Here is a 25,085-nt window from a genome sequence, read left to right on the forward strand (position 1 = left end):
TTGTCTTCCAAGAACTTGATTACATCTTAGGAAAGCATTCTGGCAAATCTGACTACCTGAGTGCCTCTGGACAACAGGTTGAAATGTCTGCTTTAGAATAAATGAACTGATGGCTTTCAGGGGTGCATGCTCTCCAGAGAAATCCAGGCCCCTCAGCCCCTATGGTTGAGTTTGTCCCTTTTTAGTTACTCAATAGGTCTGCTAATGCCTATAAAACACATACATATACACGCACACACATTTAATTCAGTAATTCCAACTTTTAGGAGTTATTAAAATAAATATCCTTCCTGGATCAGTAAAATTTTCCTGGCGCTAAGTGGTGCCTATGAACAAAGGAAAGGCTAATCTGTGATTGAGAGTGGTAACCTATAACCATTAGAATACTATGGGTTATAGGCTGAATTGTATGCCCCCAAAATGCACAGGTTGAAGCTCTAATCCCCAGTACTTCAGAGTGTGATTATATTTGGAGATAGGGCCTTTAAAGAGGTAATTAAGTTAAAATGGGGTTGTTAGGGTCACAGAAAGAGTGTGATACACCAGAGCCAGACACATGCATAGAGAAGACCATGTGAACACACAGGGAGAAGGTGGCCATCTGCAAGCCAAGGAGAGAAGCTTCACAAGAAACCAAACCTGTCAACACCTTGATCTTGGACTTCTGACCTTGAGAACTATGAGAAGATAAATTTCTGCTGTTTAAGCCTCCCTGTCTGTGGTATTTTGTTATGGCTGCCCTGGCAAATTAATACACAGAGTGAAATCACAAACACCATAAGGATAACCTACAGATCCTACCAGCATTAAAACTGGTGCTCGAGGGCTGCTTTGTTCAACCAATAATTTTTAAGTTTTTCCTCTATATTAGGCCCTCAACTAGATGTTAGCAGACTATATAGATAAAGCTTCCAGTTAGTAACGCTAACTTGATGAAAGTGGCTTACACATTTCCCCTCTCTGAAAATGTGTCCCCAGGAAAACACCAGTCACCATGAATTTGTGAAGAGAAGTCACAGTAACTGTTCCTTCTCCCAAATATCCCATAAAATTCAAGAGATGTAAAAGTCACCTTCTCCTATACCAACATCTTCCAAGGAATAAAATGATCTTACCCAACCCTTCCAGTTCTTGAACTACTTCCTTCCAAACAGGCTCAATATGGATACAGCTAAAGCACCAATCTGAGGTGATCTTAATGAGGTAGGGTTTCTTGAAGCTATCTGGAACCACTTCGTTCACATAATGTGAAAAGTGCAATAAATACTTTTCATCAATTGAGTCTCGCCGTTCAGAATTAAAAGGGAAGTGAAAAAATGGTTCATCAAAATAAAAATTCTCATGGAAATGGCGGAAGCGATACTCTCGCTGCTGCTTCTGGTGGCCCTGGTTCTCCCCGGCATCTCCGTAGTGGTCATAATGTGATCTCTTTTCTTCATTGGAAAGAATCTATAAAGAAAGGGAAAAAAAATTAAGAAATCCGGGAAACGAAGAAAAAAAAAGAGATCATCTAAAGGACTTTCCTGTAAGCAGCTTGGAAGACATAGGAAAAAAATAAATGTAAAGATACAACACAATTAGATGTTTTAAACACAATCACTCAATATACCATGAAACACTTCTCTTAATAGAAAAATTAAGTATTTCAGAAACAAAATACTTCAGTTGTGTAGCTACTCATGATCATCTTGGCTTTAAAGATTCTGAGCTATCACACTACTAAACACGTCAATAAAGCAAAGAAAACTTAATATAACTTTGATCGCTAGGGCTCAACCTCGAGAACGTTGACTCAGTCATACCATCTAGGTTGGAGTCATTCAAACGAAGGTATGGAAAGCTGAGAACACCAAAAAGTAGCCACAGGATTGAATTCTGTGACTGTATGTTAGCTGACTTTGTCTTACTTAGAAGTAACTTTGACGTCTAAAATTCAAGAACCTGTTTTAGGATGAAGCATCATTCTATAAGCCAAGCACTGTCTGTGGAAGAACATTACCCTACACAAATCAGGAAGCCATGGACTTATCTTTCTTGCATATTCCAGACCAACTTACTTAACCTGATACGTTGGAAAACTGTTAAAAACGTTGTGTTTAAATGTATTTGTAACCTTAATTCACTTTAATAAATATAGGCAAATTGTTCTGTGATTCTTTAATATAAGTTTCTAGTATATGTGCTGCCAAAGTGAGCATGTAACATAAGGAAATAGAGACATACGTTCAGGGTGACTCTAAAATTCCATTTAAAGCCTTTAAAATAGGCCAGTTTTCCTAAGAGCTGAGTGTTCAGGTACTAGTTTCAACATATTGGATGTGGCCAAATATGTTGTCTCTACCATCACCTAGAAACGGGGTCAAGGGCATGGGGAACATGCCCTCTCCGAGAGGACTTTACCAAACTGATCACCTAAGATATATTTTATAAGAGCTAAAAGATACATCACAAAGTTTGCCACGATACCTCGTAAGCTTTGCTAATCTGAATGAACTTGTCTTCTGCTCCAGGATCTTTGTTTTTGTCAGGATGCCTGAAACACAAAGGGGCAGGCAGTGAGGACGGATTTACTGTTCTACACATGGTCAATTGACATCTTCGTACACACAGAGGCAAAGGGAAGGGCATTCTGTTAGGACAGTTTCTTCAAAATGGGAGAAGCAATTAGTTGCTTCACGTGACTACAGTAAATAAACTGTGAACAAGCAATTTCTTCCCAAAGCGCTTCAGCTGGGCACATGTTCAATGCACCAGATAGCACTCCAGGCTCTCACTGAGGAAGGGTGGGATGTGTATCTGTCTTTACACTGCTCCCAAACACTGCTGGAGCTCAAGGGTCAAGTCACTTATCCGTAAGAACCAACTTCTTTTCCCAGGATGGCAGCATTTCATCCCAATGTTAGAATGGTATCAATGTAGGTATTTCTTCTGACAACTCAGGTAGACAAAGCAAACAGTTTTTAGGATATTCCATGAATTTGTTTAGTAACAACCATGTTCCAAATGGTATCTTGCTGCTGATGTTCAAATTAGAACATTTTAGTTTTCACTATTCCCCTGGTTATCCCACCTGCCTGATTGCCTACTTACAAATGGATAATAATTACAAGGCCACATGTTTTAAAATGTGAGAAAAATCTAGTTTGTACAAAGTGATTTCAACTAATATTGGAACTAATATTTGCTATTATACACAGTTGGCAATTAACTGTATCCATCTTGCTGCCATATATTATTCTGTAATCTTCTTGTACTGGTACCAATTTCAGCTTTGGGGATTCTAAAGTTTTGGAAAGTAGGGGCTGGGTTTTATTTCCTTAGAACCGCTTAAGATCTAAATCAGTGTTTTATACCAACTGATTTTTCAATGTTCATTTTATTAAGAGATTCTATTACAGAGCTTATTTTTTTGTAATCACTCCTGCTAACTTCTAGTACATTTCCTCTAGCAAAGGTTCTGGAAAGAAACAATCCACTGGGAAGCAAATGACTACTAAAAACAGCACCAAGTATATCGGAATAAAAAAAATTTACAACTTGACCAACTTATTCTAGCAGGAACATGTTTGAATGAATTACACCAATATTCTGACTTCTCTAAAAATAAAAAACCTTCAAATTATTGGCTGTTGAATTTAGACATCATTCCTCCCTTAAATATTTAATCCTGTTACGAATATTAGTAGGGAAAAAAATCTCAGCTAGATGTCAATGAAAATAATGACTTAAGGAAACAAGATGGTGGTTCCAAAGTATGTTTCTGGATGACTGGAAAAAAAAAAAGTGCTTTCAATGTTCCAACTTAGGCCAAAGGTTGAGAAGATAAAAATTATGCAATTGCACAAATGAAGATTTAACATACAGAACTCTGTAGGGGAAGAAGGGAAGGGTAGGAAGGAGCTTTTAAGGAGACTGAACCAAAGACAGACTATTGAGACCTGGGTTAAAACCACAGATCCTGAAACAGAGGAATCCAAGGCCCAAGAACAAGGAGGATACCATAAGACGGTTTTAGCTTATAAGGAATATTTTCCTTATTACAGGAAGATACCACAAAGTTGAAAACATTTAGAAAAGGATAAATTCAGCTCTAGGAAAGTACCATCTAATGCTATTTTCAGTGTACATGAAACATTTCACAGACTACAATATTATACACACCCTTTAAATTTCAAAGTGAAGAAAATACTGTACTTGGTATCTACTGGCTGTCTAACGCTACCTTTAAGGGAAAAAAAACAAAGGTAGAAAAAGTAATATAGGAAAGTATCAGACCAATCAATTACTGTTGGGGTGAATGACTACATTATACCCATTTGCTTCAAATCAAATTTTATGATGCCTTTTTCTTGGGGTGGGAGGAGTTATTCTGCCGGTGTAGATGACAAAAGAAAAGTACCGATAATAAAACTTAATTATTGGGAGAGAAACAGTTTTTCTGAGATAAAAAGTAATTTAATATGGTTTCTGGACTACCTGCCCTTTGTTGCAAAACCTCTATATATCCTAGCTCCCCCCATCGCCTCCTCGGAGCAGTTCTCTCAGGATTACTTGAGATGCTGCCTCTCGGGCTTGAAGCCCTAAAAATTCTTGCCAAATAAAACTCTCAAAAAAAAAAAAAAAAACCCACCAGAGGTTTCACCAAGCAAAGGGAAAGCTCTTGAGCAATGTAAGAAATACTATTAAGTGGTGAAACAGCAGAGGAAGGTTACAAATCCAATTCAATAATGAACCATTCCCCACTGTGACAGCTCATTCTGAAAAGACAAACTGGGAAACTGCTATTTTCAGTGTACAGCTGACCCTCGAACAACATGGGGCTCAATGGAACTGCACAGTTCAAATCCATGTTGTTCAAGGGCCGACTGTATATGAAACCATTATGAAATGAAACAAACTCTTTCATTGATAAAATGCTGCCATGGCCAAAACAGCAGAAAATAATAGTACAGTGAAAATACAAAGGTGAAGTCAAATTTTAGACTTTCATCGGATCAAACTTTAGACTTTCTATGGTGACATATTATGCCTAGAGAGACTCTAATTAAGGAGGAGAAGCGTATGATTTATTTAATTAATATCATAACACCTTTTTTAGCTCTGGAAGATAGAAAAGTCACAGCTGTACATTTTAATAGATCCCACATAACCAAGCTATCATTTCTGCTTTCAAATTGTGTCAAAGGCCATATCCTGTCCAAAAGAATATTGCTACCTTGTGAATTACTTCAAAGGCCACACTGTGTCTAAAAGAATGTTGTTACCTTATGAATTGCAGATTTATGTATTTTGCTTTAAATACAAAGAGGCAAGCGTCTGAAATGATGTAGAAAAAAAAGCAACTTTGCTGTAGAGTCCCTGGAAAGAGGCCATGCATAATCAGAGATTGTGTTTTTAGTATCCAATTCTGGGTTCCTCATGATATGAATATATGGTCTAAGATAGTTACATATTCAAAACATTCAAAAGTATATTTTAAACTATCTTTCACCTTTACTGCAACCAACTGAATACTCAGACGCATCTCTCACTGAAGAAAAATGGTGTCAGGCACAGTCATGCACAGCCTGCAGTGTCATCTGCACGTGGCAGCTTTGCTCCTGCATAACTTCCTACCCACCCAGACACTAACCCACTCACTCTCGCTTCTGCCCAGATGGGTAAGTGATTAAAAAAGAAAAAAGCAGGGCTTCCCTGGTGGCTCAGTGGTTGAGAGTCCGCCTGCCGATGCAGGGGACACGGGTTCGTGCCCCGGTCCGGGAAGATCTCACATGCCGCGGAGCGGGTGGGCCCGTGAGCCATGGCCGCTGAGCCTGCGCGTCCGGAGCCTGTGCTCCGCAACGGGAGAGGCCACGACAGTGAGAGGCCCGCGTACCGCAAAAAAAAAAAAAAAAAGAAAAAGAAAACAGCAATAAACTACCTGCTGGTGCGGAAGGTCAACCTATGGAACCCACAGGTAATACAGACTTACCAACCGTGAGCCTAGTTCCTCCCCGGAAAAACAGGGACAGCAATATCCGCCCCCAAAGGGTAATTATAAGGTTTAAATGAGATAAACAGCGTAGAACCTGGAGCCTAGCATGCAGTAGGTACTTGATGATGGCTCCCATCCCAGACTTCCTCTCCTTACTTCTGGTTGGTCCACCCAGCTTTAGCCGCCTGTATCCTCACCATCCCTTCCTCCTCCTGCTGCTCCCCTCCAGCTATATAATCTAGCGCTTCTACTGTGTCATGTCCAAGGCATCGGTGGAAGAAACTGATGTTTGTCCAAAATAAGGTTTAAATTTATTGCTAGCCTGCTAAATCACAAACACTTGCTTATTCCCCAATGTCTACAGGTAAAATTAAGAGTTTTCTATGTGATAATTTTTTAAAGTAATGTACTCAGTTCCTGAATATTCTTACTAAATTGAGGGCAAAAGCTCTTACTATAAAATTTTTTTGAAAGCTTAAAAATTAATAATCTAGACAATAGGACTGGATAGTGTTCCGTTTAGCAACGGCACTCATAAAGAGCTACTTTACGGGGCTTCCCTGGTGGCGCAGTGGTTGAGAGTCCGCCTGCCGACGCAGGGGACACGGGTTCGTGCGCCGGTCTGGGAAGATCCCACATGCCGCTTAGCGGCTGGGCCCGTGAGCCATGGCCGCTGAGCCTGCGCGTCCGGAGCCTGTGCTCCGCAATGGGAGAGGCCACAACAGTGACAGGCGTATCGCAAAAAAAAAAAAAAGAGTTACTTTATGAATCACGGGAAGGGCAGCTTATCCACTCTTGACTATATATATAAATATATATATAATTTATAATATATATTAAAAATATATTTATTAAAGTTTCCTCCTACTTACTTTAACATTAAATAAGTGAACAGTATCAAGGCAATTCTTTAAGCCAAAGAATTCCTAACAGGGGGTTTCATAGTTAACAGAGGCTTTGGATCTCATCACTAAAAATTCTAGAATCACACGAATACAAGTCCTTCCACATAAAATACGTTAGACAAATATATATTATATATTTAATGAACACAGAAACAGAGACAAATAAAAGCTAACCATAATTTAGGCTTCATTCTCCTGCTAAAACTGCTTAGCTTATTTTAAACTGCTATTTCTTTGTTTCACCTACCATTCCCGGGCGAGCTTCTTATAAGCCTTTTTAATATCAGCCTGACTGGCTGTTCGGCTGACCCCTAGGACTCTGTATGGGTCAAAATCCAACGCAGACAGAATTTGCAGGATCAGAACCAGAACTATCAAGAACTGCCAGGAAATGCTCAACTTTTTCACTTCCATTTCTCTTCCTTTCCAGAGCTGAAATGATTGAAGAGGCAGTAAGTTTTAGTGGTAGAAATCTGGAGAGTCTTGCTTTCTAGGTAAAGGTATAAGATATACAGATGAAAAACAAAACAAAAGATACTTTGCAGGAAAAGTGCCAAGCTGTTTGACCACATCTTCTTAAATGAACAATCTTGCTACTATTTTTGAATATCACAAATAAGAACTATTATAGATGAAGAGATGAGCAATAAGAATAGCAACTCTCCAAAATCCTTGTATCAGAAAAGCTTCAGAAATGACTGAAAACGAATGAGAAGAAGAAATAATAAGCAAACGTGGGAAAACATACACAGGGAAATCAAGGCAACTACATCTCAAATACACTATTTCACTTATTCTAACAATAATAGTTTAAACTTAAAATATGTGGTTAGAGAATACCTCACTGAGCACATGCTAAACAAATTCATGAAATCTTAAGATTTACCATGTGCAAAACTACAAAATGAGATAGTTGTGATGCTCTTGGGAGTTAAACAAGTATAAGAATGAAAGTGAAATACTCTAAAAAAAAAACTGCAGTTACAACTTTTTGTGCCCCAATTCTATTCTTTCTCACCATGCCCATTCAAACAAGAAAATAAGAAGCTGTTCTTTAATCACTAGCAATACCGTCATTACAAATGGAGACCTCAGATGAAAAAAAAGTGGTGAGAAAAATTTTAGTTTGCCATGTGAAGGGGGATTAATGGCAAAGATCGTAGACCAGGCATGGTCTTCAAATGTTAAAGCTCCAGCTCTGGTGAGTGCAGTGACTGAATTCACTGTGGATTTTGGAAATAATCCTGGCTGGTAAATGAACAAGGTAGTGCTGTACTGCAGGGACATTTACACTCCAGGAGTATGATCTTTGTGATATCACACAATGATTTTTCAAGGGCCATATCTTGGTTTCTCACAAATCACTAAAATTTTAAGGATCAAGTATCTAATATGACACCTTACTTAAGGGAGGCAAAGCTGTAACATTGTGGATTTTGACAAGTGGGAGTCTAAATCCTCAAGAAATTGACTAATCTGATGGCCACTGTTTAGGACTGCAAGCATGCTGAATAAAATCCTAAAACAAACCCGTTTCTTTTCTGTAAAGGCAATCTATAACCTATTCTCTCACAAAACACATACAGCACGCTAAAAACTGAGAAGGTGATGTAGCTACTAATTAAGCACATGGACTCTGGAATCAGACTAACATTGGGGTCTGTCCTCTACCACTTTATGACCTTGGACAAATTACTTAACACTTGCTAAGCCTCATGTCCTCCTTCATAAAATGGGGGTAAATAATACCACCTTGAAAGGATCAAAATGGGAGTTAAACGTATGTAAAGGATTTACTGAGCACGGGGTCAGCAGCCAATAAGCGGTATTTACTGCCATTATTTTTTGTACCATGCAGTGCAACCAGTGCCTTATTCAACTGTGTCAGTCGCCTCCACTTAGAGGGCCCAAGTGCCGGGGGGCTGTGTTCTTTTGCTGACAGCTCGACGGTGCCGGCCTCAAGGCAGGAAACAACCTGCCCAACAGGTAGGCTATCGCCCTCGGGCAGTATACCCCGGACCAGGCAGCCGGTCCCAAAGACATGGTTAGCTCTGAGCCCCGCCTCGAGCTCCCCCCGGAGGTCGCAACCCTCCAGGAGACAGCCGCATCCCTCGCCGCCCCCGAGAACCCTGGGCCAGGCCCTATCGGCTCCGGGTTCCCCCCGGGCCCAGCGGGGACCGGGAACGAGGAGGAACTGACGGGAGATCCCTGAGCCCGCCCGGCCCCGCCGCGTCTGCGGCTCCGCGCGTCACGCCGGGAAGTAGTTACCTGGAAAGGGCACCGTCCTAACCGGCTGCAACGTCCGTGCTCCACTTAGTCCGCGGTGCCGAGAGCCTCCGGTCCACACCAGCGCTCGCCGGGGCCTGGGGAGGGGAAAGAGGAGGGACGAGCCGGAGGGCAGTCACGTGGCACTTAAAGGCCCGGCGCACCAAAGGCGCGGACTGAACAGTTCTAGGGCTTCAACTTTGAAAATCTGTTTTGACCCTTGCCACCCGCCGTCTGCGCGTGGACCTGGCGCGGTTGTCATAGGAACGAGGCTCGCGCTCCGGCTGGATCCAAAAGGATGGTGGCGACCAAAGAGGCTAAAACGTCCTTCCTAGCGAGGCGAAGTCGCGATGCATGATGGGATGCCAAAACACCTCCCCTTCCCAGGGAGGAGTTTCCACTTCTACCAGGAGATGGCCCTTGTCTAACAACAGTTGCTGGGGTGGGGAAGCAGTCGCTGGTCCCTATATTCTCTTTAACCCTATTCATAGAATCCTAGAGCGTCAGAGTTGGAAGGGACCTTAGGGATCGTTTCTAGTCCAACTCCACCGTATCCTGATGGGGGAGATTGAGACCCAGAGACGGGCAGGGACTTGCCCAAGGCTTAGAATCCAGGACTCCTAATCCTATATAACCAAAAGCGATCTCCACTCTAGAATGTACCAGGTCCTGTCCTAAGCACGGGAAAGGGATATGTGTATGGTGATGCTGGTGGGGGCGGTGGAGGAGGGGCACAAGTGAGTGAGGTAAACTTTCATTGAGCCAATGACATAGGTTCCTTGGGGATGTAAAGAAAGAGATTTCATGTCCTCCTGCCCTGCTTATTTAGTCTTTATCTCCTTTGCATTTATCACTATCTAACATACTGTATCTTTTATTTATTTACATTGTTTATAATCTGTCTCCTCCCACTGGAATGTAAGCACCTAAAAGCAGGGCTTTTTGGACTTCCCTGGTGGCGCAGTGGTTAAGAATCCACCTGCCAATGCAGGGGACACAGGTTTGATCCCTGGCGTGGGAAGATCCCACACGACGCGGAAGAACTAAGTCCATGCGCCACAACTACCGAGCCTGCGCGCTAGAGCCCATGAGCCACAACTACTGAGCCCACGCGCTACAACTGCTGAAGCCCATGAGCCCTAGAGCCCGCACGCCTAGAGCCTGTGCTCCGCAACAAGAGAATCCACCAAAATGAGAAGCCTGCGCACTTCAGCAAAGAGTAGCCCCTGCTTGCTGCAACTAGAGAAAGCCCGCGCGCAGCAACGAAGACCTGACACAGCCCAAAATAAATAAATAAAAGCAGGCCTTTTAAAGTCTGTTTTGTTCGTCTCTATATTCTTGGTGCCTCTACAGACCTTGGCACAGATAGGATCTCAACAAATATTCGGGAATAAATGGATGAATGGGGCTGAGGTTTCACTGCTCAAGAGAATACATTCTAAAGTGGATTCCCGGTTGTGTGTGGACCTTGAGCTGGGCTCGGGTTTAAATCCCACCCGCCTCTGCCACTTACTACCTCTGTGATCTTGAACAGTGACTTCACTTCCTACAGCCCCAGCGTCCACATCTGGGAAATGGAGGAAAAGACTATCACCCTGGTAGGATTGTAGTCAGGGAGAAATGAGGTAATACAATGTAAAGTGGCTAGCACAATGTTTTTTTAATTGAAATATAGTTGACATAGGAGCAATTTTTGAAATGAGGAAATGAGCCGTACAAACGGATCAGAGGACATGATTTCTGCCGGGTTTTTTCTTTGTGGGAGGTGCTAGGGTGGGAGGGAGGGAAGAGGGGAATGGGAGACCTATAAGGTGGACTTGGTTGCATGAGACAAGTTTGGCAAAGTAAACCAGGATATCTGGGCACGGGGCGGAGACTTATGGTTTCATTGGGGGCAGGGCAGGGGGCTAGAGGGGAATCATGCCCAGGAGAGGGTCGAATGGGGCGGGACAGACCATCGCTCCAGGCATGACAGTCTCTTACTAGAAGAGTAACCCACTCCGAGTCTGCGAAAGCGAAGTGGTAATGAATTCTCGCAGGGGCCCTTGACGGAGCTGCGCGGGTGTGCCCTGGGGGCGGGTCGCACCCTGCGGGCGTGGCAGGGCGCGGGGCCGGAGCCGAGGGGCTAGAGGTAGTGAGGTGGCGGGGCCGGAGGGCGGTGCAGTAACGCTGGGGTGGGTTTCGAGGGCGGTGCCTGGGGGCGGGACCCAGGGGCGTGGGGAGATGGGGGCGGGGCGGAACGCGGTGGCAGGTCCCGGGGCAGGTCCTGAGGAGAGGGCGGGGCTCGGCGGCCGAAACCCGGAAGCGCTCAGAGGCGGCCGGGGCCTCTGCCGTCTGTCCGACATGGACGAGGCTGACCGGCGGCTCCTGCGGCAGTCCCGGTTGCGGCTGGTCGGCGAGCTGCAGGTGGCCGCGCTCTGGGACGCTCTGCTGAATCGCGAGCTCTTCACCCCCGACATGATCGAGGACATCCAGGTGCGGCCCACCACCCCCCCAGCCGGCGCCCCCAGCTTCCCGCGCCGCGCACACTTCAGGTCACAGACGGGGACAGCGAGGCCGCGCGGAGAGGGTTGCTGAAGCCACACCGTGACTTAATGGCCGAGCTCCCGCCCTCTCCTCTCGCGTCTGTGCCATGCAGTACCCGCTCCATTTGGGGAACCATTGTCAGGGAACCCCGTTTTCCCGGAGGGCGTCGAGCCCACTAAATTGCCCAGAGGAACCAAACAACCCCAAACGCCTTTTCGAGGGTTTGCTAAAGCGATTCCATCAGAGTACACCGTTAGCTGCTGCAGCGGTGTACTGTTTTTTCCTCTTCTAACGTGGAGGTTCAGGAAACCCATTTGGGCGGTCAGACTGCCTGACACTGTATCCTCTTCGATCTGCAGTGTCCTGGGCTGTGAAGTGGGGACAACAGCAGTACTGTCCTGAGGGCTAAAAGAGATAACGGGTGTGAAACAGTAAAGTTTCAGGCACAGAGTGAGGGCACATCATATGGTAGCTGGCTGTGCCCTGTCCTCCTTGGCCAGCCCCTCATGAGTTACGATTATGTTTTGTAAGGGGTTTGGAGATGAGGGGCCTACTGCAGGTAATGAAGAGAATAATAAAGTCAAACATTTGAGGTTCTCTTTAAAAGCACTGTCATGTCTTTGCCTTATTTGACTCTCCCCACAGGCCTGTGAGGTCAGGAGGGAACAGGAGGTTTTTTTTTTTTTGCGGCACGCGGGCCTCTCACTGTTGTGGCCTCTCCCGTTGCGGAGCACAGGTTCCGGACGCGCAGGCTCAGCGGCCATGGCTCACGGGCGCAGCCGCTCTGCGGCATGTGGGATCTTCCCGGGCCGGGGCACGAACCCGTGTCCCCTGCATCGGCAGGCGGACTCTCAACCACTGCGCCACCAGGGAAGCCCACAGGAGGTATTTTTTTACCACAAGATACAGTGGGAATGTGTGGCTTCCTCTAGGAAGCCCTTGCACAGTGCCCTGTGGGCTGCTTGCAGGCCAGTTTCTGCATCATCCAGGAACTTGGCCTGATCCAGTGAGGAAGTCTTTAATAGGATAAATATCATATGGAAAATTGCCAATGAATAATAATATTACAAGAAGTCTTATGAGCATCTGCTGTGTACTGAGGAGTGGAAGTGATTTGAGGCCATACCCTTGCCATCAGGGACATTCACAGGAGTCATAAACTCGAATGTCATTGGAGGCCCAATGGGTGGGCACTAGAGCGGGCAGCCTCTGCCCTGCCCCCCAGCTCCAGATGAGTATGGTTATACCAGAATGTTGGCCCAGTGTTGCCAGGTTAGGGTTTTTTTTTTTTGGCTACGCTGTGTGGCTTGTGGAATCTTAGTTCCCTGATCAGGGATCAAACCCAGGCCCTTGGCAGTGAAAGCGCAGAGTCTTAACCACTGGACCACCAGGGAATTCCCGAGAAGCTGGAAATCTTGATTTCGATGTCGAGTTCCCTGATTTTAAATGTTAGCAAAAATAGCACAGGGAGCTCTTCTCAATATTCTGTAATAACCTAAAGGGGAAAAGAATTTGAAAAAGAATAGATACTTGTATGTATATAGCAGAATCACCTTGCTGTATACCTGAAACTAACACAATATTGTTAATCAACTATACTCCAATATAAAAAAAAATGTTAGCAACAAATTTGGAATTTTTAAAGAATGTCTTCTGAACAATGGGCCACCATTTTGCCGCCCCTAGTATGGCGGAGCCACATGGATCTGGGCTGTCATCTGGCTTTGTTACATATTAGCAAGTTGCAGCACCTTTCTTAGACTCAGTTTCTCTCACCCATAAGGTGGGGATAATTGTAATTTAACCCCTTAAGTTTGTTGAGGAGGACTAAATGAAATGATGCATCTAACACAGTGTCTGTGAGTGTTCAGTAAATGTTGAGAGAAACCAAAACACCACGATTTACTTGCAGAGAAGTAAGCATGCAGCTAATTTTGCTAATGAGAATTACCTTCTCAATGAAGGTCTGTGCTATTCAATATAGGAGCCATTAACCACATGTGGCTGTTTCAATGTAAATATCAAGTAATTAAAACTGAACAAAAAATGCAGCTCCTCAGTCATATGACCCAAGTTCTCAGTAGCCACGTGTGGCTGATGGCTGCCATATTGGACAGCACAGATAACATTTCCATTATCCTGGAAAGTTCTCTTGGACCACGGTGCTGTAGGATATTTGAGGACAGGGTGATGTCTTATCCCTGTGGAGCTTGCCCAGAGCTGGGCCTCAAAGGACAACCAGCAGATAACCTGATCGCCGTCTCGTTGTCTGGTACCACCATCCTGACACCTGTCAACCTGGACCATTCCTGCAACTTCACAGTCCACCCGATCAATGCCCAAGTCTTGTCCATTTCCGCTCCTTATTTCTCTGGTATGTCCTCTCGCTTTTCTCCATTCCAGCTGCAAAGTCTCTGCCACCAACTGACTTGGCTATGGCCCACTCCCTGCCATTGTCCACCCTACCCCCAGGATGATTTTTAAATTTTTATTATTTATTTATTTTTAATTTTTAAATAAATTTATTTATTTATTTTTGTCTGTGACAGGTCTTTGTTGCTGTGCACGGGCTTTCTCTAGTTGCGGCGAGTGGGGGCTACTCTTCATTGCAGTGCATGGGTTTCTCATTGTGGTGGCTTCTCTCGTTGCAGAGCACGGGCTCTATGCGTGCGGGCTTCAGTAGTTGTGGCACGCGGGCTCAGTAGTTGTTGCTCGTGGGCTCTAGAGCGCAGGCTCAGTAGTTGTGGCACTTGGGCTTAGTTGCTCCGCGGCATGTGGGATCTTCCCGGACCAGGGATTGAACCTGTGTCCCCTGCATGGGCAGGTGGATTCTTAACCACTGTGCCACCAGGGAAGTCCCAGGATGATTTTTTAAAAGGCATCTGACTCTGTCACTCCCTTCTTTTTATTTGTTTATTTATTTGGCTGCACCGGGTCTTAGTTTCATCACTCGGGATCTTCGTTGCAGCTTGCGGGAACTTTTAATTGCGGCATGCGAACTCCTAGTTGCGGCATGTGGGATCTAGTTCCCTGACCAGAGATCGAACCTGGGCCCCCTTCATTGGGAGCGCAGAGCCTTAGCCACTGGCCTACCAGGGAAGTCCCCGTCACTCCCTTCTTAAAACTCTTCAGTGGCTTCCACAGCTTTCTTGACACAACAGTGCAAAGGTCTCCTCTCTCACTTTGTCTCCCCCCTTATGTCTCTCATTTCTCTGAATTCACTACTCACTTCCTAATGTTCCCTGGGGTCTCAGCTAAGATAGCCCCTCCTGGAGGCTTCCCTGACGCCCCAAGGCTGAGTTGAGTGCCCCTGTGCCCTTCCAGCCCCATGTGCTTTCCCTTCTGTCACTTCTCTCTTTGCTGTGTCGTTGATGTGTCTGTTCACATCCCCCGCTAGACGTTTGGTCCCTGAAGACTGCGACGCTTTGCTGCTGCATTTTCAGCACTTGGCACGGTGCTGGGCACACCGCAGACACCTCCAACATACTGACTGAAGAGATAAAGACTGGCAGGTGGCACACGCTCAGTGCAACTACAGGCTCAATGTTTGCAGAGGTGCCTGATTGTTTAGACTTAGGTAGATGGGGAATGGGGGGACAGGGTGAGATTCGCAGGAAGGCACGTGGATAATAGTGCCATGTCTTTCTTTCCAAACAGCGGGCAGGCTCTGGGTCTCGGCGAGATCAGGCCAGGCAGCTGATCACAGATCTAGAGACCCGAGGGAGTCAGGCCCTTCCTTTGTTCATCTCCTGCTTAGAGGACACAGGCCAGGAGACTCTGGCTTCGTTCCTGAGAACCAGCAGACAAGCAGCAAAGCAGGATCCAGAGGCCATCAGACCCCTGAACCTCAAGCCTGTGGTGCTCGGACCAGTGAGCCTCAAGCCAAAGGAGCTGAGAGGGGCGGAGCAGGATCCGTCGAGGCCGAGCCCAGGAAAACTCGCTCCGGTGGTGCTGGGGCCTGAGGAGCTCTGGCCAGCCAAGCTCAGGCCCGAGGTTCTCAGACCAGAGGCCCCCAGGCCAGTGGACATTGGTTCTGGAGGATTCAGCGAAATCCGTGAGTACCAAGAGTGGGTGGTAGGTGGGTGTGCTGAGCGGTCATTGAGGAGTGACCAGTGGTACAGCTGGGTAGGGTGAGGCTTAATTTAATTTTGCTGTTGTCTTTCTGAGTACTCGTAGGGGATGGGTGGACTGTTCTGGTAGGTCTTCAGGAGAGCCCCTGCTCTGAAAAGCAAGTGTTGAAGTCTGTTTTGGATGTTGGAGGTTTTGATCAGTATTTCCAGATCAAACTATTGTTTAGGATTTTGCCTTTGGCTCCAGGTGGGTGGTATGGACTAGCCCAGGCCTGGGGGCAGGAGGGAGGCAGCTGCCCCAAGCAGGCACCGTACATACCCTTACCTCCTTCCCTCACAACAGCCCTGCAAGGCACAGGAAACTGAGGCTCAGGGAAGTTAAGTCATCACCCAGGGTCACAAAGCTGCATCTGGTAAGATGCAGAAATCCGAAGAGTGCAGCTGGGTGGTTTTTACCTATGTGTACACACAGATAACCAAACCCCAGATCCTGAAGACACAGAACATTCTGTGGGGGTGGTGGGGGGTTGTGGTGGTGAGATGAATTGGGAGATGGAGGTTGACATATATACACTAATATGTGTAAAATAGATAACTAATAAGAACCTGCTGTATTAAAAAAATAAAGTTAAATTTAAAAAATTGCATTTTCTACTTAAGGAATTTAAACAAAACAAAACAAAAAACAGACATAGAACATTCTGGTGTCCTATCACACTCTCTTGTACCTCTTTCCAGTCTATTCCCACTCTTACCCCATCCAAGGGAATCACTATTCTGAGCTCCGTTGTCATAGATCCCTTTTGCTTGTCCTTGAACTTCAATATAAATGAAATCCTATGTAAACTTTGAGTCTGGATTCTCTTGCCATCATTATGTTTGTGAAATTCATTCATGTGGTTGTGCGTATCAGTAGTTAGTTCTTTTTCATTACAAGGTAGTTCTTATTCTGAATCATCCACAATTTATTTAACCATCTCTTGTTGATGGACATGTGGTTTTTTGTTAGGGCTTCGTTTCCATGGCAGCACATGGAGATCCAGCACATCCTTTTTCATGGATGCCTAGTGCGCCATTGCATGGATGCTAATAATAATAATAGTAGTAATGGTTAACCTTACTGAGTGCTTACTTTTTGCAAGGCACTGTCTGGAGTGCTCAATAAATGATATATTTATTTATTTATTTATTTTTGGCTGCGTTGGGTCTTCGTTGCTGCACGTGGGCTTTCTCTAGTTGCGGCGGGCGGGGACTACTCTTCATTGCGGTGCTCGGGCTTCTCATTGTGATGTCTCCCCTGTGTTGGGGAGCACGGGCTCTAGGCATGCGGGCTTCAGTAGTTGTGGCACGTGGGCTCAGTAGTTGTGGTTCGCGGGCTCTAGAGCGCAGACTGAGTAGTTGTGGAGCACAAGCTTAGTTGCTCTGCAGCATGTGGGTTCTTTCTGGACCAGGGCTTGATCTTATATCGCCTGCATTGGCAGGCGGATTCTTAACCACTGCGCCACCAGGGAAGTCCCCTCAATAAATGATTTAATTTAATCTTACCAACTCTCTTGTAAGGTAGGTGCTACAGTTTTCCCAATTTACTGGGTTTTTTTTTGTTTGTTTGTTTTGTTTATGTTTTTTGGCCGTGTTGCTCGGCTTGCAGGATCTTAGTTCCCCCACCAGGGATTGAACCCAGGCCACGGCAGTGAAAGTGCAGAGCCCTAGCACTGGACTGCCAGGGAACTCCCCAGTTTACTGTTGAGCAAAGTGAGTGACAGATTGAGAAATGACTTGCCCCAAATCACGTAGTTAGTGAGATGTGGAAACAGGACTGCAGTCCAGGCTTCCCCACTGTCTGCTCTGCTGTATGGTCTCACATGTACTTTGCACTGTATTTCATTTATCCGACCTCTGTTAATGGACATTTGTGTTGTTTCTGCAGTGGCCTTGCATGTTCATCTATCTCCGACTGGGGATACATTTCTAGAAATGGAATTACTGGGTTAAAGTGTACATGTTCCCATCTGATAGATGCTGCCAACTTGGACTTCAAAAACATGCCATTTTATAATCACACCAACCATAAGTGAAGGAGACCATTTTCCCACACGCTTCCCAACAATGAGTATTAACATTTTTTCCTATGTGATGGGCAAAAAGTGGTGTCTGTTTTCTGTGCTGGATAACTGCATGATTTTGGATGACTCATTAACGCAGAGAAACAAACATACATACTGAGGGTCTGGGGAAGAAGACCAGTCCTGGAATTATTCTACCATTAGGGAGGGAGGGAAAATACAAAGTCCAACTGTTGCTATCTTGTTCGGGGAAATGTCAGTGTGAGTCATTTAGGGCCAACAGTCTTGACTTAAAGCTTCCTGGTCTTGTGTGAGTTATTTTATTTCCTGTTTGTTGTGAATATTTTTTCCCAGTGGGAGCTTAAATCTGAAGGGTAAATGATAATAACAATAATAAGTTCACTTTAAAATGTATATATTGATACACAGTGCTTTTCAGGTCATCAGAACAACCCTGTGCAGTGGTAGACAGGGCAAGCTCCTCTGTTATCATGCCCCATTTACAGGGGAGGAAGCTGGGCTCTGAGAACAACTCAGTCACAAAGCAAGTTCAAGGTCAGAGCTAGGACTTGGGCCTTGGTCTCCTGGCTTAATAGAGCGACTGCCCCATCCACCCATGATCTGCTGAAGGATGTCCCTTTTAGGAGCTGGGCTGGAGGCTCCTAAGTACTGCACAGGAATGTTTCCCAAGGTCGGTTTCATGGTGACCCACAAAGGAAGAGTTCTGTAGTCATACCAGTGGATGAGTAGGATTAGGGCCATCAGCTGGACTTCTCAGAGCCTTTAATAAGTTAATATGGGAAAATGTGCTCTAGGTCAAGGTTTCTCAAGGGGGAGGGGCAATCTCCCCTCCCCACAAGAGACATTTGGCAATGTCTAGAGACATACTTTGTTGTTACGACTGAGGGTGGGTGAGTGCTGTTGGCCTCTAGTGGGTAGAGGCCAGCGTTGCTGCTAAACATCCTACAATGCACAGGACAGCCGCATAACAAAGAATAATCTGGCTTAAAATGTCGAGAGTGCTGGGGTTGTATATACATACTGCTCTGGAGTATGAGTGTTAATAATAATCATAGCTGAGCTCACTTTTATTAAGTTGTCAAATGTGTCGGGTTTTATGTACCTCACATGTACTAATGAACTGAGGCATCACTGCAGCCCTATGAGGTTGGTAGTTGCTCCTCTCATCCAGTAATACAGATGGGAACTGTAGCAGCCCCGAGACTGAATAACTTGTCCAATGTCACGCAGCTGGTAAGTGGTAGAGTAGGGATTTGAACCCAGGGACTCTGGCTCCAAAGTCCAGATCCACTCCATCTACTGCCTCATAAAGAACTAATTCTCTCATTCTCTTTCTTGTTCCTGTTTTTGTGCCATTTACTCATTAGTTCACTCAGATATTTACTGAGTACTTGCTGAGACCCAGGCATCAGCCTGGTGTTGGGGACGCAGCATTAAACAAAGCTGCAGAGTCCATGCCTTCACATGGGAGGGTCAGACATTCAATCCATGCCTGCATAGCTGGGTCTTTAATCACCGCTGTGGTTAGTGCCTCAAAGAAATTGAATACAGTGCTTTGGGGGACTTACCAGAGTGGGTGGCTTTGTCTTTTGATGTTCGGTGGGAAATGCCTTTTCCTTCAGAATGGAATTAACTTTCTTAGTTTTGGACATGATGCCTTGTCACTGCTTGTCTCAGCCAGGACCGCTTGCAGGGGGCGGGCTGGGAGAGCTGTTGGTGGCGGCATGAGTCAGGGTTCTCCAGAGAAACAGAATATAGATATAGGGATGTATAAAGAGATTTATTATAAGGAGTTGGCTCACGTGATTGTGGAGGCTGAAAGGTCCACAGTCTGCTCTCCTAGAGACCCAGGAAAGCCCACGGTATATTTGTGGTCCAAGTCCAGAAGCCTGAGAACCAGAGAGCTGATGCTGTACATTCCAGTCTGGGGGCGGAAGACCCATGACCAGCTCAAAGTCAGGCAGAGAGTGAGTGAATTCTCCCTTCCTCCACCTTTTTGTTCCATTCAGGCCCTCAACGGATTGGACGGTGCCACCCACCGTGGGGAGGGTGATCTGTTTACTCATTCTGGAGATTGAAATGCTCATCTCATCCAGAAACATCCTCCCAGACATACCCAGAAATAATGTTTAAGCAAATATCTGGGCACCCTGTAGTCCAGTCGAGCTGACACATAAACATAAATTGGCCATCATGGTGGCCTGCTTACCTGGGCTAAAACTTTCTTGAAAGTTGGCTTTTTAGCCCTACCTGGTCTCCTGGCCCCTTCACCGTGGAGCTGGTGAGTGTGTTCACCTTCTATTAACAGTCAAGCTCTCTGAGTCTCCAGTTCCCCTCTGGCAGCTGGGGATAAATGACAGTCCTTTGCAGCTGCAAGGCCTGCTCCGAGGAGTCAGTGAAGCCATTCTTGGAAAAGACTTCACGTGGGGCCTTGCCTTGGGCGAGCACTCAGGCTGGTTGGCTTCCTTCTGTGATTTCTGAGTTGGCAAGGGCCAGCGCTAGGACATCTACCCCTCCTTCCCTTGGGCAGCAGAGAGGATGTGCTTCCCCCCTTCTCCTTGTGCTGGAGACATGGGCATATGCCCAGTAATGCTCAGGCTATGACTGATTCTTTTGCACACACACTTGTCCATATGTGCTTCTTGTCCCCACGGGAGCTGTCATTTTGGGAAAAACGGCTTTCACGCATGGTACATCTGACCATGTCGTCCTCCGTGAGGGTCCGCAAGCGTGCCATGCTCTTGTACCCCTCCCTGCCTTTGTTAGTGCTGTGACTGCTGCCTCGAGCCTTCCCTACCTCTTTATTTTGGTACCTTTGTCTGTTTACTCCTTCTACATGTCCCTGTAGCCTATGGACCTCTCAAGAGCAACCATTTTGCTTTGTGTACCTTTGAAAATTTTTTATTTATTTCTATTTTTTTTTTATTTTTGTAATTTTTACTTTTTTTTTTGGCCGCGCCATGCAGCACGCAGGATCTTAGTTCCCCGACCAGGGATCGAACCCCTGCCCCCTGCAGTGGAAGCATGGAGTCTTAACCACTGAACTGCCAGGGAAGCCCCCCCCTTTTTTTAAGTAAAAAGTAAAAAAAAAATTTCAAGTTTTATTTAGGTATAATTGACGTATAACATTGTGTAAGCTTAAGGTGATGATTTGATACATGGATATACTATGGAACGATTACCACGATAAGGCTAGTTAACGCATCCATCAACTCACATAATTAACACTTTTTGTGTATGTGTCATGAGAGCATTTAAGATTTACTTGCTTAGCAACTTCCAACTATGTAATACAGTACTGTTAAATATAGTCACTATGCTCTACATTAGATCCTCAGAATGTATCCATCTTAAAATTGGAAGTTGGTACCCTTTGGCCAACATTTCCCCACTTCCCCAGCTAGCCACCACTATTCTACTCTCTGTTTCTATGAGTTTGGCTTTTTTAGATTCCACATGTAAGTGAGATCATATAGTATTTGTCTTTCTCTGTTTGACTTATTTCATTTAGCATAATGCCCTCAGGGTCCATCCATGTTATCGCAAGAGGCAGAATTTCCTTCTTTTTTGTGGCCTAATAATATTCCATTGTATATATACCACATTTTTTATCCATTCATCCTTCTGGGGACACTTGGGTTGTTTCCATGTCTTGCCTATTGTGAATAATGCTGCAGTGAACATGAGGGTGCAGATAGCTCTTCAAGATCCTGGTTTCATTTATTTTGGATATATACCCAGAAGTGGAATTGCTGGATCATATAGTATTACTATTTTTGATTTTCTGAGGAACCTCCATACTGTTTTCCATAGTGGCTGTACCAATATACATTTCCACTAACAGTGCACAAGGGGTCCCTTTTCTCCACATCCTTGCCAACATTTGTTATCTCTTGTCTTTTTAAATAGCCATTCTAACAGCTATGAGGTATATCTCACTGTGGTTTTGATTTGCATTTCTCTGATTAGTGATGTTGAGCAACTTTCACGTACCTGTTGGCCATTTGTATGTCTTCTTTGGAAAAATGTCTATTCAGTTCCTCTGCCTATTTTTTAACTGGATTATTTGGGTTTTTTGCTATTGAGTTATATGAGTTTTTAATATATTTTGGATATCGATCCTTATCAGATATACAGTTTGCAAATATTTTCTCCCCTTTTGTAGGTTGCCTTTTCATTTTGTTGATTTTTTCTTCTGCTGTGTAGAAGCTTTGTAGTTTGATGTAGTTCCGCTTGTTGATTTTTGCTTTTGTTGCTTGTAATTTGGTGTCATATCCCAAAAAATCGTTGCCAAGACTAGTGTTAAGGTCTTGTGTTTTCTTCAAGGAGTTTTATGGTTTCAGGTCTCACATTTAAGTCTTTAATCCATTTTGAGTGATTTTTGTGAATGGTGTAAGGTAGGGGTCCAATTTTATTCTTTTGCATGTGAATATCCAGTTTTCCCAACACTATTTATTGAGGAGACTCTCCTTTCTCAATTGTATGTTCTTTGCTCCTTTGTCATAAATTAATTGTCCATATATATGTGGGTTTATTTCTTGGCTCTCAGTTCTGGTCCATTGATCTGTGTGTTTTTCTGTCAATACCATGCTGTTTTGATTACTATAGCTTTGTAGTATAATTTTAAATCAGGGAATGTGATACCTCCAGGTTTGCTCTTTTTTCTCAAGATTGCTTTAGCTGTTTGGGGTCTTTTGTGGTTCCATATAAATTTTAGGATTATTTTCTATTTCTGTGAAAAATGTTGTTGGGATTTTGATAGGGGTTGCATTGAATCTGTCGATCCCAATTTTATGTTTTTGATGTCACAATTTATTTCTTTTATATTGTGTATCCATTAACAAATTATTATAGCAATAGTTATATATAATATTTTTGTCCTTTAACCTTTATACTAGAGTTAAGTGATTAACACTCCACCACCACAGTATTAGAGTATCTGATTTTGACTAGGTACCAGTGTGTTCTATATTTTCATGTGTTTCCACGTTACTAATTAGCATCTTTCATTTCAGCCTGAAGACTTTCTTTCTGCGTTTCTTGTAAGGCAGGTCTAGCAGTGATGAACTCCCTCAGCTTTTGTTTGCCTGGAAAAGTCTTTCCATTCCTGAAGGACAGCTTGGCTGGGTAAAGTATTCTTGGCAGGCAATTTTTTTCTTTGAGCACATTGCATATATCATCCCATTCTCTTCTTGCCAGCAAGGTTTCTGCTGAGAAGTCTGCTGATAGCTGTAAGGTGGTTCCCTCGTATGTGAGGAATTTTTTTCTTTTGTTGCTTTTAAAATTCTCTCTCTGTCTTTGATTTTAGACAGTTTTATTGTAATGTGTCTTGGAGAAGATCTTTTTGGGTTGAAATTGTTTGGGGATCTGTGAGCTTCTTGAACTTGGATTTCCAAATCCCTCCCCATATTTGGGAAGTTCTAAGCCATTATTTCTTTAAATAAGCTTTCTGTCCCTTTGTCCCTCTCTTCTTCTGAGACTCCAATAATGCATAGATTGTTTCTTTGAATGATATCCTACAGGCTTTACATACATAGGCTTACTTCATTCTATTTCATTTTTTTCCCTATGTTTTCTTCTGAATGGGTAATTTCAAATGACTTGTCTTCTATACAGATTCTTTCTTCTGCTTGGTCACGTCTGATGTTGATGCTTTCTGTTGCATAGTTCATTTCATTCATTGTATTTTTCTGAGCCACCGTTTTTGTGTGTGTATGTGTTTAAGATTTTCATCTCTCTGTTAAACTCCTCATTTTGTTTGTGTAGAGGTTTCTTGATTTTGTTGAATTGCCTTTCTGTCTTTTCTTATAGCTCACTGAGCTTCCTTAAAACAATTTTGAATTCTTTATTGGGCAAATCATAGATTTCCATTTCTTTGGGGTCAGTTACTGTGGAAAACTATTGTATTCTTTTGGTGGAATCTTGTTTCCTTGATTCTTCATGTTCTTCAAAGTCTTATGTCACTGTCTTTGCATTTGAAGAAGGCGTAACCTCCTCCAGTCTTTACTCTTCAATGTGTCCTATATAGTTGGATTTTTGCACCAATCGTGTACTGGAACTTCTCTGCTGGACTCCTGGACTTCCACAAAGGCACTCTTGTCTGTGGGTGATTGTGAAAATTGGTGTTCTTCGGGAGGAGGAAGGCGGTAGAAAACTCTTATTCTGCCATTTTGATGATGTTACTCTCTCACTTTAGGGATCATTACTGCTAATTCAGGAAATGAATACATTTTTCAGTTGTAGATAATGGTATATTTTTGGGGTGTAGTGGAATTTTGGAAATGAGCAGTTGTTAAAGATTTAAGTCTGTGGCCTAATAGGAGTCTTCAGGCTAGGTAAAACCATTTCCAATTTAAAAGATGGAATGTAAATGCATTTCTGGCATGACTTTTATTTTTTTATTATTATTTTTTTTTGTGGTACGCGGGCCTCTCATTGTTGTGGCCTCTCCCGTTGCGGAGCACAGGCTCCGGACGCGCAGGCTCAGTGGCCATGGCTCACGGGCCCAGCCGCTCCGCGGCATGTGGGACCTTTCCGGACCGGGGCACGAACCCGTGTCCCCTGCATCGGCAGGCGGACTCTCAACAACTGCGCCACCAGGGAAGCCCCTGGCATGACTTTTAAACTGGCAAAAGAATAGTTCCCAACAAGGTCCAGGCCCACTCTGAGCAATGAATGGCACCATAGTTGGATCATGAGAATAGTCTCCAGTGTGACTTGGAGATGGTCAATGTGTTCTATTTGTTTAAAAAAGAAAAAGTCCTGTAACCTTGTAGGCTGGTGGCCAGTTGACTTCTTGCTAGTTGAAATGAAAACTCTTTTGATACTGAAGGAAAAATGACCATCTTTACTTATTTATTCATTCTTCAACTATTTCCTGAGGACCTACTGTATGCTGGGCTCAATGGATTCCACAGAGAGGGAGCAGACCTGGAGCTTCCTTATGTCTTTCTGTTCTAGAATTTCACATAAATGGAATCACACCATATATACTCTGCTGGCTTTTTTTTACTTGGCCTGGGTTTTTGCGGTTATCCATGGTGTTGGCATGTAACTCATTCCTTTTTAGGCTCTGTGGTATCCCTTTGTATGGCTGTATCACAGTTTGCTTACCCATCAATTTGTTTTTTTTATTTTTTAGTCTTTTAACAACTTTTATTTGTGACATACAGCAGCATTAATCATCTTTATCATGTTGTACATTACATCCCTAGTACTTACTTAGCATTTTAAATTAATTAATTAATTAATTTATTTATTT

General features: G+C 44.1%; 2 protein-coding genes across 4 annotated transcripts in view; one reads left to right on the plus strand and one right to left on the minus strand.

Annotated features, from left to right (window-relative positions):
- DNAJC16 (DnaJ heat shock protein family (Hsp40) member C16) overlaps nt 1-9,245 on the minus strand; it is a 37,511-nt gene extending 28,266 nt beyond the window's left edge. The window contains exons 1-4 of the mRNA XM_082651259.1: nt 9,148-9,245; nt 7,127-7,311; nt 2,467-2,533; nt 1,116-1,449 (exon numbers count right to left, since the gene is read on the minus strand). Of these exons, the coding sequence (XP_082507385.1) occupies nt 1,116-1,449; nt 2,467-2,533; nt 7,127-7,293 (568 nt within the window). The 5' untranslated portion in view covers nt 7,294-7,311; nt 9,148-9,245. The remainder of the gene's footprint in view (nt 1-1,115; nt 1,450-2,466; nt 2,534-7,126; nt 7,312-9,147) is intronic.
- A 2,224-nt stretch (nt 9,246-11,469) lies between these two features.
- CASP9 (caspase 9) overlaps nt 11,470-25,085 on the plus strand; it is a 30,193-nt gene continuing 16,577 nt past the window's right edge. For 2 of the 3 annotated variants that reach the window (XM_082660852.1, XM_082660853.1), the window contains exons 1-2: nt 11,470-11,619; nt 15,328-15,724. In XM_082660852.1, coding sequence (XP_082516978.1) covers nt 11,488-11,619; nt 15,328-15,724 — 529 coding nt within the window. In that variant the 5' untranslated portion in view covers nt 11,470-11,487. Of the gene's footprint in view, nt 11,620-14,928; nt 15,226-15,327; nt 15,725-25,085 lie in introns of those variants that run through there. The other variant, XM_082660854.1, reaches the window with a different exon arrangement.

Source organism: Grampus griseus (assembly GCF_964374135.1).
Source record: "Grampus griseus genome assembly, chromosome: 1".
NCBI lineage: Eukaryota > Metazoa > Chordata > Mammalia > Artiodactyla > Delphinidae > Grampus > Grampus griseus.